We start from the raw sequence: 14,297 nt of genomic DNA on the forward strand, positions 1-14,297 counted from the left end.
GTTATCGAGATGTTAAGATGTCAAGTTGATGAGCTATTAATGAAGTGCTTTATGAATGATTATGATGGTTAAGATGATGAATGATTATGATGTGTATGATGATTGATTACGAAGTTGCTTATGATGATTGATTATGAAGTTGTTTATGATAAGATGCTATGTGATTTATGATAAGATGCTATGTGATTTATGGTAGGAAGCTATGTGATTTATGATATGATGTTACATGTTTACTAATGATGATATGTGATGATGTATGTGATATTATTGATAATATAAGATGAAGTATATGACTAATATAGGAAGAATAGTGACACTAGTTAAGAAAGTTTAAGTTGTTAGATATGATTAATGAATTATAAGATGTTTAAGTTGTTGAATGTATTTTATATGATTTATATGCTTTATATTATTGTTTGAGAAATCTCACCCCTCTGCTTGGAAATGTTGCTCTTTGTATGGGTAACTTGCAGGTAACCAGGATTAGTTGCGGTCGTGAGTGGACTCCTCACAAGTGTGTCTTAGGTGCTCTGATACGTAACGGGATGGGATTATGTCTTTACTTTCTGTTCCTTACGTATTACTTTATGAATCTTTCAAGAATTGATGTTGAAATAAGTTTTATGAAATTTTATATTGAGGCCCTTGTGCCAAAGACTATTTTTATGATGTTGAACTAATTCCGCTGCAAAGTTTAGAAATACTTATGTTGAATGATTTTTGAAGGATAAATTATTATTTATTCCATTTATGATTTTTAAGAAAAGAATGTGACATTCCGTTTTATGTTGAAAAACTCTGATTTATTTATGAAATTTCTACGTTGGGAAAACGGGGTGTTACATCTGCAGTGATGAGAGATAGACTGCGGTATTCTGCTTCTGCACTAGAGCGAGCAACAACAGTCTGTTTCTTGGACCGCCAAGAGAGAAGATTAGGTCCTAAAAATACTGCAGCACCAGAGGTAGAACGACGATCATCTGGATCTGCAGCCCAGTCTGCATCACAGTAACCATACAAAGGAAGAGGTAGGGATGAAGAGGTTGGGGAAAGATGCAGGCCAAGATGTTGAGTACCGGCTAAGTATCTGAGTATCCTTTTGACAGCTTGCCAATGCATATCAAGAGGATTAGCCATGAATTGGCAAACCTTGTTTACTGAGAAACTAAGTTCGGGTCTGGTAATGGTTACATACTAAAGTGCACCAACTACAGACCTATACAAGGTAGGGTCAAAGAAATTAGGAGAGTCAGTTTTTGTGAGCTTTGCAGTAGATACCATAGGAGTAGAAACAGGGCTAGCACTAGTCATATTAGTCTTGGTTAGCAAGTCACATATGTACTTGCCCTGAGATAACAACAAAGAGCCATCAGTTTGTGCTTTGACTTCTATACCAAGAAAATAATCAAGGGAACCTAATTGCTTGAGAGCAAAAACCTTGTGAAGCTTGTTGGTAATAGTTTGAATGAAGGAAGAAGAATTGCATGTGATGATTATATCATCCACGTATACAAGAACATACACGCATCAACCATTAGAATTGTAGCTGAAAAGAGATGAATCACATTTGTTGGCCACAAAATGAAAACTGATAAGAGTCCCTTTGAGTCTTTCAAACCACTGACGTGGGGCCTGTTTGAGGCCATATAAAGCCTTGTGCAACTTGCACACTAATTGAGAATTACCATTAGAGAAGCCAGGAGGTTGATCCATGTAGACCTCCTCATCAAGAAACCCATTCAAAAATGCATTGTTAATGTCCAATTGCTGAATTTTCCAATGATTTGTGAGAGCCAGTGTGAGAATTAGTCTAATGGTAACATGTTTGATGACTGGTGAGAATGTCTCATGAAAGTCAAAACCATGTTGTTGGTGAAAGCCTTTAGCAACCAACCTTGCTTTATACTTGTTCACTGTGCCATCAATATTTTGTTTGACGCGGAACACCCATTTGCAGCCAATTGCTTGCCTGTTGGGGGGAAGAGGCACAAGGGACCATGTTTTATTTTTCTCAAGGGCAGAGTATTCCTCTTGCATAGCTGCCAACCACTTAGGATCCTCTAGGGCTTGTTTAACTGTGTGAGGTTCAGTCTGGGCAAGAAAGATAGATGGATGTAGTTTAGGTAAAGGGATGCCAGTTTTGAGTCTAGTTTGCATGGGATGAGTGTTGGCAGGGTTAATGGTTTGAAGAGGTGGAGGGCTAGGTGATTATGAGTGGGAATTGGCTATTGTAGTAGCTGGATAAACTGAAGAGTCGGAAGGGAGATGAGAAGAATCTAGGGATAGGTGAGAGATGGTGGGAGAGAGTGGTAAGGATGTAGGTTGAGGTCTAGGTGAAGAGGTAGAAGATGACTGATGTAGTGGTGAAGTAGGGAATTGATTGGTGGAGTGCTGCAATGGTGAGGAAATATTAATAGGATTTGTACTGACCATAGGAGAGAATGGAGTGGAAACAAGAATAGGGGCAATGGGTGGAACTGGTACTGCAGGAAAGGGAGGAACAGAAATAAAGACTTTGGACAAAGACTGAGATGACTCAGAGTTGGGAACAAATAAGTCGTTATATGGGAATCTAGACTCATTGAATAGGACATCTTTGGAGATAAAAAGTCTTCCACTATGTGAGAGACATTTGTACCCCTTATGAGAGGTAGAATAACCAAGAAAAAGGCACTCATGGGACCTAAATTCGAACTTGTGAGTGTTGTAGGGTCTTAATAGAGGGAAACATGCACATCCAAACACTTTAAGAAAATAATAGTCAGGTGTTTGCTTGAATAAAACAGTGTAGGGAATAGCATTGTGCAGAGAAGCAGTAGGAAGCCTATTGATCAGATATACTGCTGTAAGAAAAGCATAATCCCAGAATTTAAGGGGAAGGGAGGCATGACTGAGTAAGGTTAATCCTAAACCAACAATGTGTCTGTGTTTACGCTCAACCACCCCATTTTGATGATGTGTGTGGGGAAAAATCAATCGATGAATGATGCTTAAATCAGATAGGTACTTAGTAAAGGGTCGAAATTCACCCCCCCCCCAATTAGTTTGAATAGATTTGATGGAAAAACCAAACTGAAGCTCAACCATGGATTTAAATTGTTTAAAAATATTAAGATCATCAGATTTTTTTTTAAAGATATATCCATGTGAACCTAGTAGCAGCATCTATGAATGAAATGTAATATTTAAATTGATTAGAAGAAACAACAGGAGCAGGACCCCAAAGATCACTGTAAATCAATTCTAAAGGTGCAGTGTATTGTGTAGTGGAAAGAGGAGAGTGTAAACGGTGAGCTTTTCCCATACAACAGGCAGAGCAGAAAATATCATTCTTATTTGAAGAACGAATATTACAAAATCTAAGATAGTTTACATAGAGTGGGGATTGGGATGGCCTAATCTGAGATGCCAATTAAACTGAGCACTCTTACAGAGAGTATTTATTACAGGGGAAGGATAACTAGATGGTTCAAAACTAGAAGAACTGCTGACAAGACATGAAGCTGGAGACTGGAGTTTGAGATGAGGGAACTCGTAAAGTCCATCACGACCTACATTGCCATAAAGAAGAACTTCCTTGTTGGCCTGAGATTTGACAAGGAAAAAGTTAGGATGGAACTCAAAGAAAACATGATTATCCCTAGCAAACTTACTAACACTGATTAAGTTTTTGGTGATAGAAGGAGCATGAAGAAGATTATGTAGCACTAGAGAAGAATTAGGTTAGTATGTGGGCAAAATTGAGAAGAACCAGAGGATAAAATTTTCAAACCTTGGCCATTCCCTATGAAGATCTGGTCAGGACCTTCAAAGGGGACCTGTTGTTGAATGTTCTGAGAACTATTGGTCACATGAAAGGAGGCTCCAAAGTCTGGGAACCAAGCATTGTTGAATGAGGGAAAGGAATTAGCAAGCATAGCGTTGGGTTGCAGATTGGCTTGAGGGCGAATAGGTGAGGGAAATTGGGGACGAATCAGAGGATTGGTATAACCATAAAGAGGAGCTCCACCTTGAGAAGATATACCATAGGGACCCCGTGCATAACCCTAAAAATCATGGGGAATTGGTACCTGATATTGTTGATCAAACCTATGATAACACATGGAAGCAAGATGTCCAAACTTGAAGCATACTTGGCATTGAACGTTGCCAAAGCGTCCTCGCCCACGTCCACGGCCATTTCGACCGCCACGTCCACGAAAACCACTGCCATAGCTAGGGAAATGGGAGTTGGAGGTTGAATCAATGGAATCGGTGTGAACAACAAGATTAGCTTGAGAAGACAAACCGGGAGGCGAAGGCGAAGGAATGGACCCGATGACAGATTTCGCTGGAGTAAGATTAATTGAAGCAGAATCAAGCTTAATCTGTTTATCAAACTTAGACATACGCATCTCATGTGCGATGAGAAGAGCTTCAAGCTCTTCCAACAGAATATCCTCAAACTTACTCTCAATAACAGAGATACCGGGCTCATAATCACGCGGAAGCCCTTCAAGAATAACATCAATGTGTTGTTGCGAGGGAATTGAATCTCCAACAGAGGCTAATGAATCAACCAGATGCTTGATACGTTGAAGATAATCATCAACAGATCGATCATCAAGCGTCGTTGCACGTAGTTCAGATCGTAATTGACGAGCTCTCGCACGCGTGAGCTTCTGAAAGTGATCTTGAATTCGTTGCCACAATTGTGAAGCATGTGTGCATCCAAAAATACGTGTCATAACAGAACTTGAGATCGTAGACTGAAGCCATGATAACAGCCACTGATCTTGCTGAATCCATGTGCAATACGGAGGATTTTCAGAGAAAGAGTTCGTGATAGAATCCTTGATGAATTCATCAGGAATCTCAGCATAGTACAAAAAACTTTGAAGATTGTGAGCGTTTACCACTGGTTCGATTTGTTGTTGCCACACGAGAAAATTTTTCTCATCTAATTTCTCGGAAATCTTCAATTGAAAAGTAATAAGAGGTGGTGGCACCGTACTAAGAGGAACAGTGTTGTGAACCAAGGGTGGTGACGGTGGAGGAGGTGGTGGTGGTGGTGGAGGAGAATTTTGCGATGAATCCCCCATAACCGAAACCTAGCTCTGTGATATCATATTGAAAACAGAAAAGGAAAATTGAAAGAGAAGAAATATTGTTTCTGATGTTGTATTAAATATTCTTCACTTGGTTACAATAGAGAGGCTCTTGCTTATATATAGCAGAGCAGCTGATGTATAATAGCTGTGAAAAGTTAACTAAGAGCTGTAACATACAGCTGTGAAAAGCTAACAAAGGGCTGGAAAATTAACTATTGTTACTAAAACTCTAATAGTAAGACCCTTTCTAAAATTATTTGCGGTTTTAAGAAATGTGGTAAACTTAGACCACATAAATGTTTATATTTGTATAAGATCAAACCTTAAAAAGGGCTTTAAGATTTTGATCCTCATTTATGAGAATTTGCCTCTGAAACTCAGTTGTGAATTGATTAAGGGATGGGATTAAGCTTTATTCGATACATTAAGAAAATAAGACAGTTGGTTTGCATGGACCTCTTCATCATTTGATTGATTGCGAAAAAGAATAAAAAACACTAAATTAACCCCTGCTAAAGTGCATGTCAAGTGAGAGAAGAGATTATGTTTCACTTGTGAGGAGCGAAATTCTCATCATCTTTGATTCATTGTCAAGCATGGGAAACCCTAAATTTAAAGTTTTTCTTCGGTTAGTGTTAAAACATGATAGCCGCTCATTTCTTCTTTTTCGCGGGTCTTTTGTCAATTTCTTCAAGTCTATTAGATTTTAGCTGGAAAAACATGAGGTTGTGGATGAAAACTTACAATTCATGGCCTATAAATGATGAGTCGTGCCTAGAAAACACCAAAACATGGTTGTTGTAGATTAGTAGATAAGCTCTCGTGATCGCAATCGAGCAATTTCAAAGTGAAACACGGCCACAAGGCACACCCACATTGCATTAAGGCCTTCAATGGCACCGTGTTTGCGGCAAAGAACACGCAAGGGCCATTTTGAATGACTTGTGAAGCCTTCTGGACTAACAAACAGGCCAACCACATTTCAACAACTTATGACTCATGTATTATAATGATCACTCAAGCAGTGTGTAAATGAATTCTTTGATGTTGTTGAAAGTCTCGTACAGATGGAAGACATCTCAGTTTATAAGCAGGTTTTGTATGGTTAAGTTGGTTCGACCTAAATTTTGAGATGATATCATAGCCCTCCTAATATCTATTAGGCCACCCACTATCAGGTCACTCAGATCACGCGCCAGATGTCTAGAACTTGGCGTGAGGGATGTGAGTTGAGAGTTTTACATTGAATAAGATATGATTTGAAAACATCTTTATAATGGCAAATCAATTTGGCAAAAATTCCTGGTAGAATGGAGTCTACAATGGCTACATTTATCCAGACATGTTTGAATTACAAGCTTCAGAGTGAGGAAACATAAGCAAGAGAAGGGTTCACGTCCCAATGGCATCTGCATACCAAAGGCCATCATGATCGTTGATATGAATTTGCTTCAGGGTATTCTCCCCGAAGTGGTTGAAGGCCTTCCTTCCTATCAGCTTCTGCTCACCATCAGACATATTCAAAAACTAGCTATCAAATCACTACAATTGTTCGCCACAGCTAGTTGTAGTCAAATTTTAACTAGTTATAACTCTCTTGGATCTTCTGTGGTACTATATAATTAGGAGGATACAAAATGGACAATCACCATAATGTTGTACAAAACTGGGTAAAACACAGACATATTCAATGAATTGAAGAGTATGTTATATCTTTTAAATCGTGAGTGTAAAGATACCTCCTTCAATAGTTAGTTTAGCAAAATTGACATTTCTTTTCAAATTTATATTGGCTAGAGCTGTCTATACATTAATAGCATTATAATCCAATTCTTATCGTTTACAGTAGCTAAGCTGAAAAAATATCTAACCTAAAAAAAAATAAAAAAAATCTTTCGTGTAGCGCATTTCAGCTGAATGTCCAATTGATGCATTGGAAACTAACATGTGCAATGAGACCTTTAATCTTCTTGAACACTCTTTTCTGGTGAATCACTGGGCTTGAGGGCATCAAGGCTGAGTGAAATTTTACCCCAATAAGAACCCATTAATGAAAAAAGCATACGAAGAATGGTAAACAAAAACAAGATTAAAATATAAGTATGAAAAAGCTGGAGTACATGGCCAACCTGCATTTCTGAGGAACTCTCCAGGATATAATTGACAATCTCTTTAAACTTGGAGGCAAGGTCAAATAGTGTCTCCAATCCTGAAGCATAATTTTAAGATCGTGAAGCTTATTATCCATACCATAACAACAATTTGCATGCATTGTACAAACTTGATTTAAATCTCTACTTGGTTCACAAAGCCCACCAAAATAAGCTGTATCCAGGAATTTCATCTTCAGCCCAATATCAAAAATGTAAGGGTCAACCTTGATGAAATTGAGGACATCCTGATCGTGGTATCCGGGATAGGTGTCTTGTGAGGAGTACCAAAATTTGTAAAACTCTATTGACCTATTATTGGACCTGACAAAGTTGAACCCTCCATTGGGTCTGTTATGTACATCGTCAAAGAAACCTGTGAAATGATCACATGCTATCTGGAAATCTGCATCGTCGTGAAACCGTGGAAATGGGTCCCTAAACCACATGATATCGGCATCCTAGAAGAGAAATACAGAACAGGTTTCTAATTAAAACACCTTAGGAATGTACCTAGCTTTTTATAGATTTTTTAAGACACCTTAGGAATGTACCTAGCTTTTTATATAGATTTTTTCAGTTATTTGAAAAACAAAATAAACACCCAAGATACAATGATATTAAAAAAAAAAAAAAAAAACATAGCTGTAAATTTAACTGCAATGGAACTATTTAATGTTCCCAAGGTTCACAAAACAAGGCCATAAGGACTACACACAAAAGGTCAGTGATTGAAAATTGAAATACATACCGTGAACACAAAATTGTATCCCATCTCAAGAACTGAACGCAGGAAATCAATCCTTCTCCACATCATCTTCAAATAGAGAGGAGTCATAAAGAATGCCTCTTCATGAAAATCATTACCTTCACTAACAAGCAAAAAGCAATAGGTGTGTATAGCCTGACAGCGTACAAATGCCTTCTGGTCCAATGCAATAATTACTAAATGATTCAAAAGCCTACGAGTACGAACTCCAATTCTAAAGCTCTCCAGGAAAAGATCAATGACTGAATTTGGTGCTGCCCATGCTTCATTTAATGTGGTCAATATAACAGTTCTATCTTCCATGGCAGCCTCATTCAGAATCTTTTCAAGTGGATATTCATTCCTAGTCTGCAGAACAATCAATTCCAAAAGAATAAAATATGCGAAAACTTCTTGTGTGGGTGAATTACACAAAAAAACCACAATAACAATAAGATCTGTCAGTTGGGCTCAGACTGTCCATTTTGGTAGATCTTCCCAAACTTCAAACATGAAAAAGGGTCAAGGACAATCCAGTTTGTCCTTACGGTTACCAAAAAGTTCGGCCCAATAATTTCACTTGGCCTAGCCAACTTTTCAAAAGCATGTTATTTTGTCAGGCTAGCCTAATCTTCTTTACTGAATAACATGCCCCATGATTGACTGATTCAACCGTAGTGGAGGAGAGGGAATGGGATATAAAAGTGTCAATGATAATTACAATCTAGTTGAAATAATGTTTTGTCAGGCATGCGATGTTTATGAACCTAAATTGAGCAAGAAAGAATTGTGTTGAAAAACAAACAATATTGAATTGACTATGTTCACAAGACCAAAAAGTGACCTAATTATAGAAACTCTTGCATCTTGCAAGGACAATTCCGTCCACTTCCCATCTTACTGACCAACAATACAACTAACTGACGAGAACTCAATATCAGGAAAACATAACTTAAAAATTGATGTATCTAAAAATGATTAAAGTGATTTAAAACATCTAGTCTTGCTCATATTTTGCAATGAAGAAATCAATATATTCCAAAGCAGCAATCTTTTTTTCTTTAAAAACTCAGTATGCGGCCCAAGGGCTTGACAAATTATAACAAAAATCGGCATATACACTTAACTAATCATTCACATTTGATTGCATTTTAAATACTGTACTTAAATAACCCATCCTCCACCTTCAACTACTCCACAACCACAACCAATCATTAGAAGTGTAAAAATCCCAAAAAATAAAATTAAAAAATTCTCCATTTTCATGACAGTCATCAATCTTTCTCAAGCAAACAATTAGTAACTAGCCATTTTGGTATTTGAGTGAGTCGATGTTGATATAGTGCTTGAGTGTATTAGAACTATAAAAACACAATGTAAATATTTATTTCAGTCCCTGAATATGCGAAGCGCTTTCACAGTAGCCCTTGAATGTATGAAAATTACAAAACCATACCTAAATGTTTCCTTTGTTAGTCATTTTGGTCCTCAAATGTGATTTTAGTTAGTTAGTTTAGTCGTCGAATGTGTTTTTCGTTGGCCAATTTAGTCCATAAAATTACTAACAAAAGAGACACTTGGGACGTGTTTTTTTTTTTTTTTTTTTGAAACGGCAAAATTTATTAAGCCAAGCAAGTGAAAGAATCACAAAATCTTGGACCACAAAGAAAACAATACAAAGGTGCCGTATATATGCGGAACACCTAACAAGGTAGGAACGTATATATGAGGAACCTCTACCAAAAACACACCCCAAAAAACGAAACTGCTAAAGAGGCGCAAGCACCAAGCAAAGACTAAACAGAACTGCCCACCAAACAGCACCCCACAGACAAGCAACTGACTAGCCTACCCCACCAGAAAATGGAAAAAAAGCTCAACCGCTGGCCAGTGAAACCACTGCTGCACAACACAGGCGCAAAGCAGCCTACCTGCAGAAGCTGAACGTCCTAGACAGCAGCTCCAAAACCACCCTAACAGACGCCAACAGCGCTCACCACCACCTAAAACCCAGCAGCTCACAATTACCTTAATAGGCACGCCTTCAGATTCCACTTCCATTCGTAATGCATACAAATCGATGTTTTAATCCGAGTCAACAACCAACGCCAAGATAATACTTTAATCTCCTCTATGAGTTCCCCTACCTCCCAATTCAAATTATTGAAAATTTTGTCATTTCTAGCTCTCCACAAAACCCACATAGTAGTATGCCAAACAAGCCAAAGACCCTTCCGGATTTTCTTGTTTCTTTCCATTCCACTCCAACACTCCCAATGAATGAAAAATCCGGAGGAGTTATAAAGGAATTACCAAACCACCTCATCACCTCATGCCAAACCTCCATGGCCACCTCATAATGAATAAATAGATGACGGGCCGATTCGACCTCCTCATCACACATCACACAAGAATTAGGAGCATCCACCGGTAACACATTCCTAAAACTAAGATTATCTCTAGTTGGCACCCGGTTAAGAAATAGTTTCCAAGAGAATGCTATTGCTTTAGAGGGAGCCGGGCTTTTCCATAAATTAGAGAACACCATTCTTTCCTCTTCCCGCCGTAAATCATCCATTAAGAACAAACGTTCTAATTTTGAATAGGCCGATTTAACCGTGAATATCCCTATATCTTCGAGCTCCCACCTCCACCGGTCCTCCTCGTCACTCCATGTCCTTCCCTCCAACTCCGCCAATAATTCCACCACCAATTGGTCCTCCCAAACAAAAAGTGTTCTTCGCCAAAGGAGAGACCACTCCCCATTCGACACCAAATCTCCGATAGAAGCCTCCTTTTGACTTGATAAGGAGAAAAGTCTAGGATATTTGAGTTTAAAGGGCATGTCACCACACCACTTAACCTTCCAAAAGCTTGTATTTAAACCATTACCCACTCTTCTTCGGAGCTCCGATGTGAACCACCTTTGTCCCCCAAAATCATCTAATCTCACTATCTCCTTCTACCACAAAGATGCATTATTTTGAATCACCACCTCACCCCCCTCCAACAAAATATCAAAGCTAGTGCCATATTATTTTGAATCACCACAAAATGGATTATTTTGAATCACCGCCTCACCCCCTCCAACAAACTATCAAAACTAGTGCCATATTTCTCCCTTAGCACCTCTTTCCATAAAGTATTTTCACCATCTAACAATCTCCAACGCCACTTTGCTAATAAACTCGCATTCACCAACCTCACATCTTTGACACCTAAGCCACCAATCTTCTTGTCTTGACAAACCGACTTCCATTTCACCCAACTAATCTTCTTACCCCCTCCCACTCCACCCCAAAGAAAATCTCTTTGGATTTTGACAATAATCTTCCACATCTTCACCGGCAATTTCAAGAAAGAGAGGTAGAAAATAGGAATCGAATTTAACACCGAGTTGAGAAGCACAATTCTCCCTCCAAAGCTAATATATCTATGGCTCCAAGAGTTCAATCTCCCACTTAGAACTTCCAACATCGGATCCCAAGTAGAAACTTTCCTTGCACTCGCCCCAACCGGGAGACCCAAGTATATGAACGGAAGATGGGCTTCTCTACAATCCAAGAAATCACAAGCCATCGCCATAAACTCCGAAGGAGCATTCACTCCTATCAAGGAGCTCTTTGAAAAATTGATTTTCAACCCCGACACCTTTTCGAAACCCCGAAGCAAAGCCTTCATAGTCCAAAGATTAGCCACCGTAGCTTTACCTATGCAAAGAGTGTCATCCGCATATTGCAAATGAGATACCGTCAACCCATTGTTACCCACCTCAAAACCCTCAAACAAGTTTAAAGTTACCGCATTCCTCATTAAGCCACTAAAAAAATTCGATACACTTGAGGACTAGATTGATAACGTCTTTCACATTCAAAACCAAAATGACTGTTTACCCTAAAAACGTATCTAAATATGTCTTTTGTTAGTACTAGTAGTTAGCCAGTACGACCCTCGTATGTGTTTTTCGTAGTGTTATCAATTGTGAATCGCAGAAAATAGCGGTTTGTTCAAATTCCGCTATGCAACAGTATTGTAGTACCTCTATAGCCTCTGTTTTACAATATTGTATACTAATTAGTGTATCACAAGAACAATAATGATTTGCCCAAATTCCGCTATAGTATCACATCATATTATAAAATGATACTACAATCTAAATTCTATAGTATTGTTTCAATTTATCCAATTTCAGCCTGAACAACCATCACATTTTATTCTTACAACAGTTACTAAAATCAAATTAAGATAATCTAATCAATACACATTCTAAATCACAATTTCAACAACAAGAAGGAAAAAAAAAACGATGTAACTCACCGTGGCGGAATCGTTGGAAGCGGAGGGAAAAACGGTTGGAAAACGGAAGGAATAAGAGGAAGCGAAGTGAGAGTAATCAGCGTCTCTGAAGAGGAGTAAGGTGGAGAGAGAAACGGCGGCGAAAAACAGCGCTACGATGAGGATGTGATGGGGATGGAGGGAGGGGGATTCCGGCGGCGACATGGAGGAGGCGGAGTTAGTGGCGGTATGGAGGTACGACGACGAAGAGGATCGTCGGCGATGAGATGGTAGCGTGCGCGGCGGCGGGTGTGAGAGCGGCATTTGGTGTTGGCGGTGCGGTCATGTTCGGTGGTGCGTATTTGTAAAAACGACGGTGAGTTTAAAAACGGAAAGTTAGTGATGTGAGTGAGTTATGAAGGCAATGATGATTGTGATAGTAGGTAGATACACACATTAAGGAAGTGGGGTAAGAATTTGCTACTTCCAAGTGTAATGTGGAATTTGACCGTTGTAAATGTGCGAATGTGGGTTCCACGGCTGTAACTGTAGTCGATCGTCTGATCGAAAATGAATAGTCGAGATTGAAATATTGCGAAACAACGGTCAATCTCGATTGTGTAAATTAGAGTTGTTGGATTGTAAATCTACGAGTCAATATCACATCCCGCAGGAGTACCACTGCCGTTAGCACCTTTTTTAGTACTCCTTGAGCTAATCTCTTATAGTTTTCGCGCATTAAGCTTAGGAATACGTTTATTTGCTAATATGATGGCAGGTCATAGTTTAGTCAAGATTTTAAGTGGATTCGCATTAAAGTAGGCGAGGGTCTATATAAATAAATGGATGGTTGTTTAATTACTTAATGGGAAATGTTAACTTTTACCCTAAAGGCACAGGTTAATGATTCAAATATAGAAATAATATATTGGAATATGTGCATTGCATTTAATTTTTAACTTTTTAATCCATTAAATGCACAAAATTTTAGAGAATATTTCTTCTTTTGACTTTCTTAACATGTGCCCTAAGGGCACAAGTTAACACTACCCTTACTTTATAGTTATGTCTTCGGTTATGGATTCGCATCTTTAACACTTGATTAATTAGGTTTCACCTAAAAAAGTTGTTTAATTAGGATCTAGATTGTGTTTGGTGCGATCGCAACTGTGTCACTACACGCATTTGAATTGTTCGATTAAATTATGCATTAAAATCTAAATTATTTGATCTTGATCAGATGAATCATATATGATTGACTTTATGCAGTCACAATGGACACAATCTAAATCCTTTTTTTTAAGGAGCAATTCAAATCTGAAACGTGTCGGGTAAAAGATTTTATTATTTAATTTGATATAGACGCTTCTTCAAAAAAGGTTGAAATAGACGCTTACTCATTCACGTGTACACATCAATTTATATTTTTTTTAATATGGGAAATGTTAACCGGTGCCCCCGGGGCACCGGTTAAGGGTCAAATATAGTAGGATTTGCATTCAGAGATTTAAAAGCTGAAAAAATATGTTTTTTTATTTAAAATTTCCTCTTTTGGCTTCCTTAACCAGTGCCCCGGAGCACTGGTTAACATGACCCTTTTAATATTAATGCTTAATATATTAGGGAAAAAATTATTAATGCGCTAAATAAACACTTAATTAGTAGTCTAACTCAATACCTCCATAAAAATATGATAGATCTCATAAACAATCTTATTTTGACAACCCAAACAGGAGCTGGGGAAATATTAGATGAGGATAACTCTGATGCCCACTTAGACCAGAAGTGGTGCATCTAGTGTTCGTCCTAAGGTTCTAGCTATTGAAGCCTCCAAGGAAAGGAAGATCAAGCAGCTTTAGATTGTTGAAGAAGAAGAGGTTGAAGAGGAAGAAGAACAGCCGGTGAAGAGAATCAAATAGGAAGTTCATATGATGCTCATAGTGATGCGTGAGCAATGTCTTATGTAACTTCTCATGCTCACTATAAATATTTTGTCGTATTTATTGCTGATTACAATCACTTGGATATATTTTC

The 14,297-nt window shown here is 38.3% G+C and overlaps 2 protein-coding genes across 3 annotated transcripts; both read right to left on the reverse strand.

The window, feature by feature from the left end:
• Positions 1–1,194: 1,194 nt before the first annotated feature.
• LOC146953507 (uncharacterized) lies at positions 1,195–5,081 on the reverse strand. The gene is made up of 6 exons (XM_085741568.1): positions 4,134–5,081; positions 3,773–4,046; positions 3,432–3,707; positions 2,431–2,483; positions 1,533–2,091; positions 1,195–1,415 (listed from the first exon to the last, which is right to left on the reverse strand). Exons 1-6 carry the CDS (start codon positions 5,079–5,081, stop codon positions 1,195–1,197), a joined length of 2,331 nt encoding a protein of 776 aa, XP_085597694.1.
• Positions 5,082–6,776: 1,695 nt separating this feature from the next.
• On the reverse strand, positions 6,777–12,697 carry LOC146953508 (uncharacterized protein At4g15970-like). 2 transcript variants are annotated; one of them, XM_085710412.1, is made up of 5 exons: positions 12,306–12,697; positions 7,992–8,357; positions 7,389–7,701; positions 7,220–7,299; positions 6,777–7,106 (listed from the first exon to the last, which is right to left on the reverse strand). In XM_085710412.1, the coding sequence occupies exons 1-5, from the start codon at positions 12,585–12,587 to the stop codon at positions 7,101–7,103; spliced, it is 1,047 nt and encodes a 348-aa protein (XP_085566538.1). In that variant the 5' UTR covers positions 12,588–12,697; the 3' UTR covers positions 6,777–7,100. The 2 variants fall into 2 exon arrangements, with proteins under 2 accessions (XP_085566538.1, XP_085566530.1); XM_085710404.1 differs by having other exon boundaries at positions 7,220–7,701; positions 12,306–12,567.
• Positions 12,698–14,297: the final 1,600 nt, after the last annotated feature.

Source organism: Medicago sativa, chromosome 1, assembly GCF_051527215.1.
Source record: "Medicago sativa cultivar Bolivia chromosome 1, Bolivia_mono, whole genome shotgun sequence".
Classification (NCBI taxonomy): domain Eukaryota; kingdom Viridiplantae; phylum Streptophyta; class Magnoliopsida; order Fabales; family Fabaceae; genus Medicago; species Medicago sativa.

Bases quoted from the DNA above. Each gene is read 5' to 3' on its own strand.
- LOC146953507 (XM_085741568.1), bottom strand. From the start codon at position 5,081: ATGGGGGATTCATCGCAAAATTCTCCTCCACCACCACCACCACCTCCT. The intron at 4,047-4,133 runs GTATGCTTCAAG...CATGATTTTTAG, and splicing joins TTGGCAACGTTCAATGCCAA to GGTTATGCACGGGGTCCCTA. The intron at 1,416-1,532 runs GTTGATGCGTGT...TCAAGCAATTAG, and splicing joins TTTCAGCTACAATTCTAATG to GTTCCCTTGATTATTTTCTT.
- LOC146953508 (XM_085710404.1), bottom strand. From the start codon at position 12,488: ATGTCGCCGCCGGAATCCCCCTCCCTCCATCCCCATCACATCCTCATC. The intron at 8,358-12,305 runs GTGAGTTACATC...ATTGTTCTGCAG, and splicing joins CTTCCAACGATTCCGCCACG to ACTAGGAATGAATATCCACT. The intron at 7,702-7,991 runs GTATGTATTTCA...TTTCTCTTCTAG, and splicing joins GATACAATTTTGTGTTCACG to GATGCCGATATCATGTGGTT.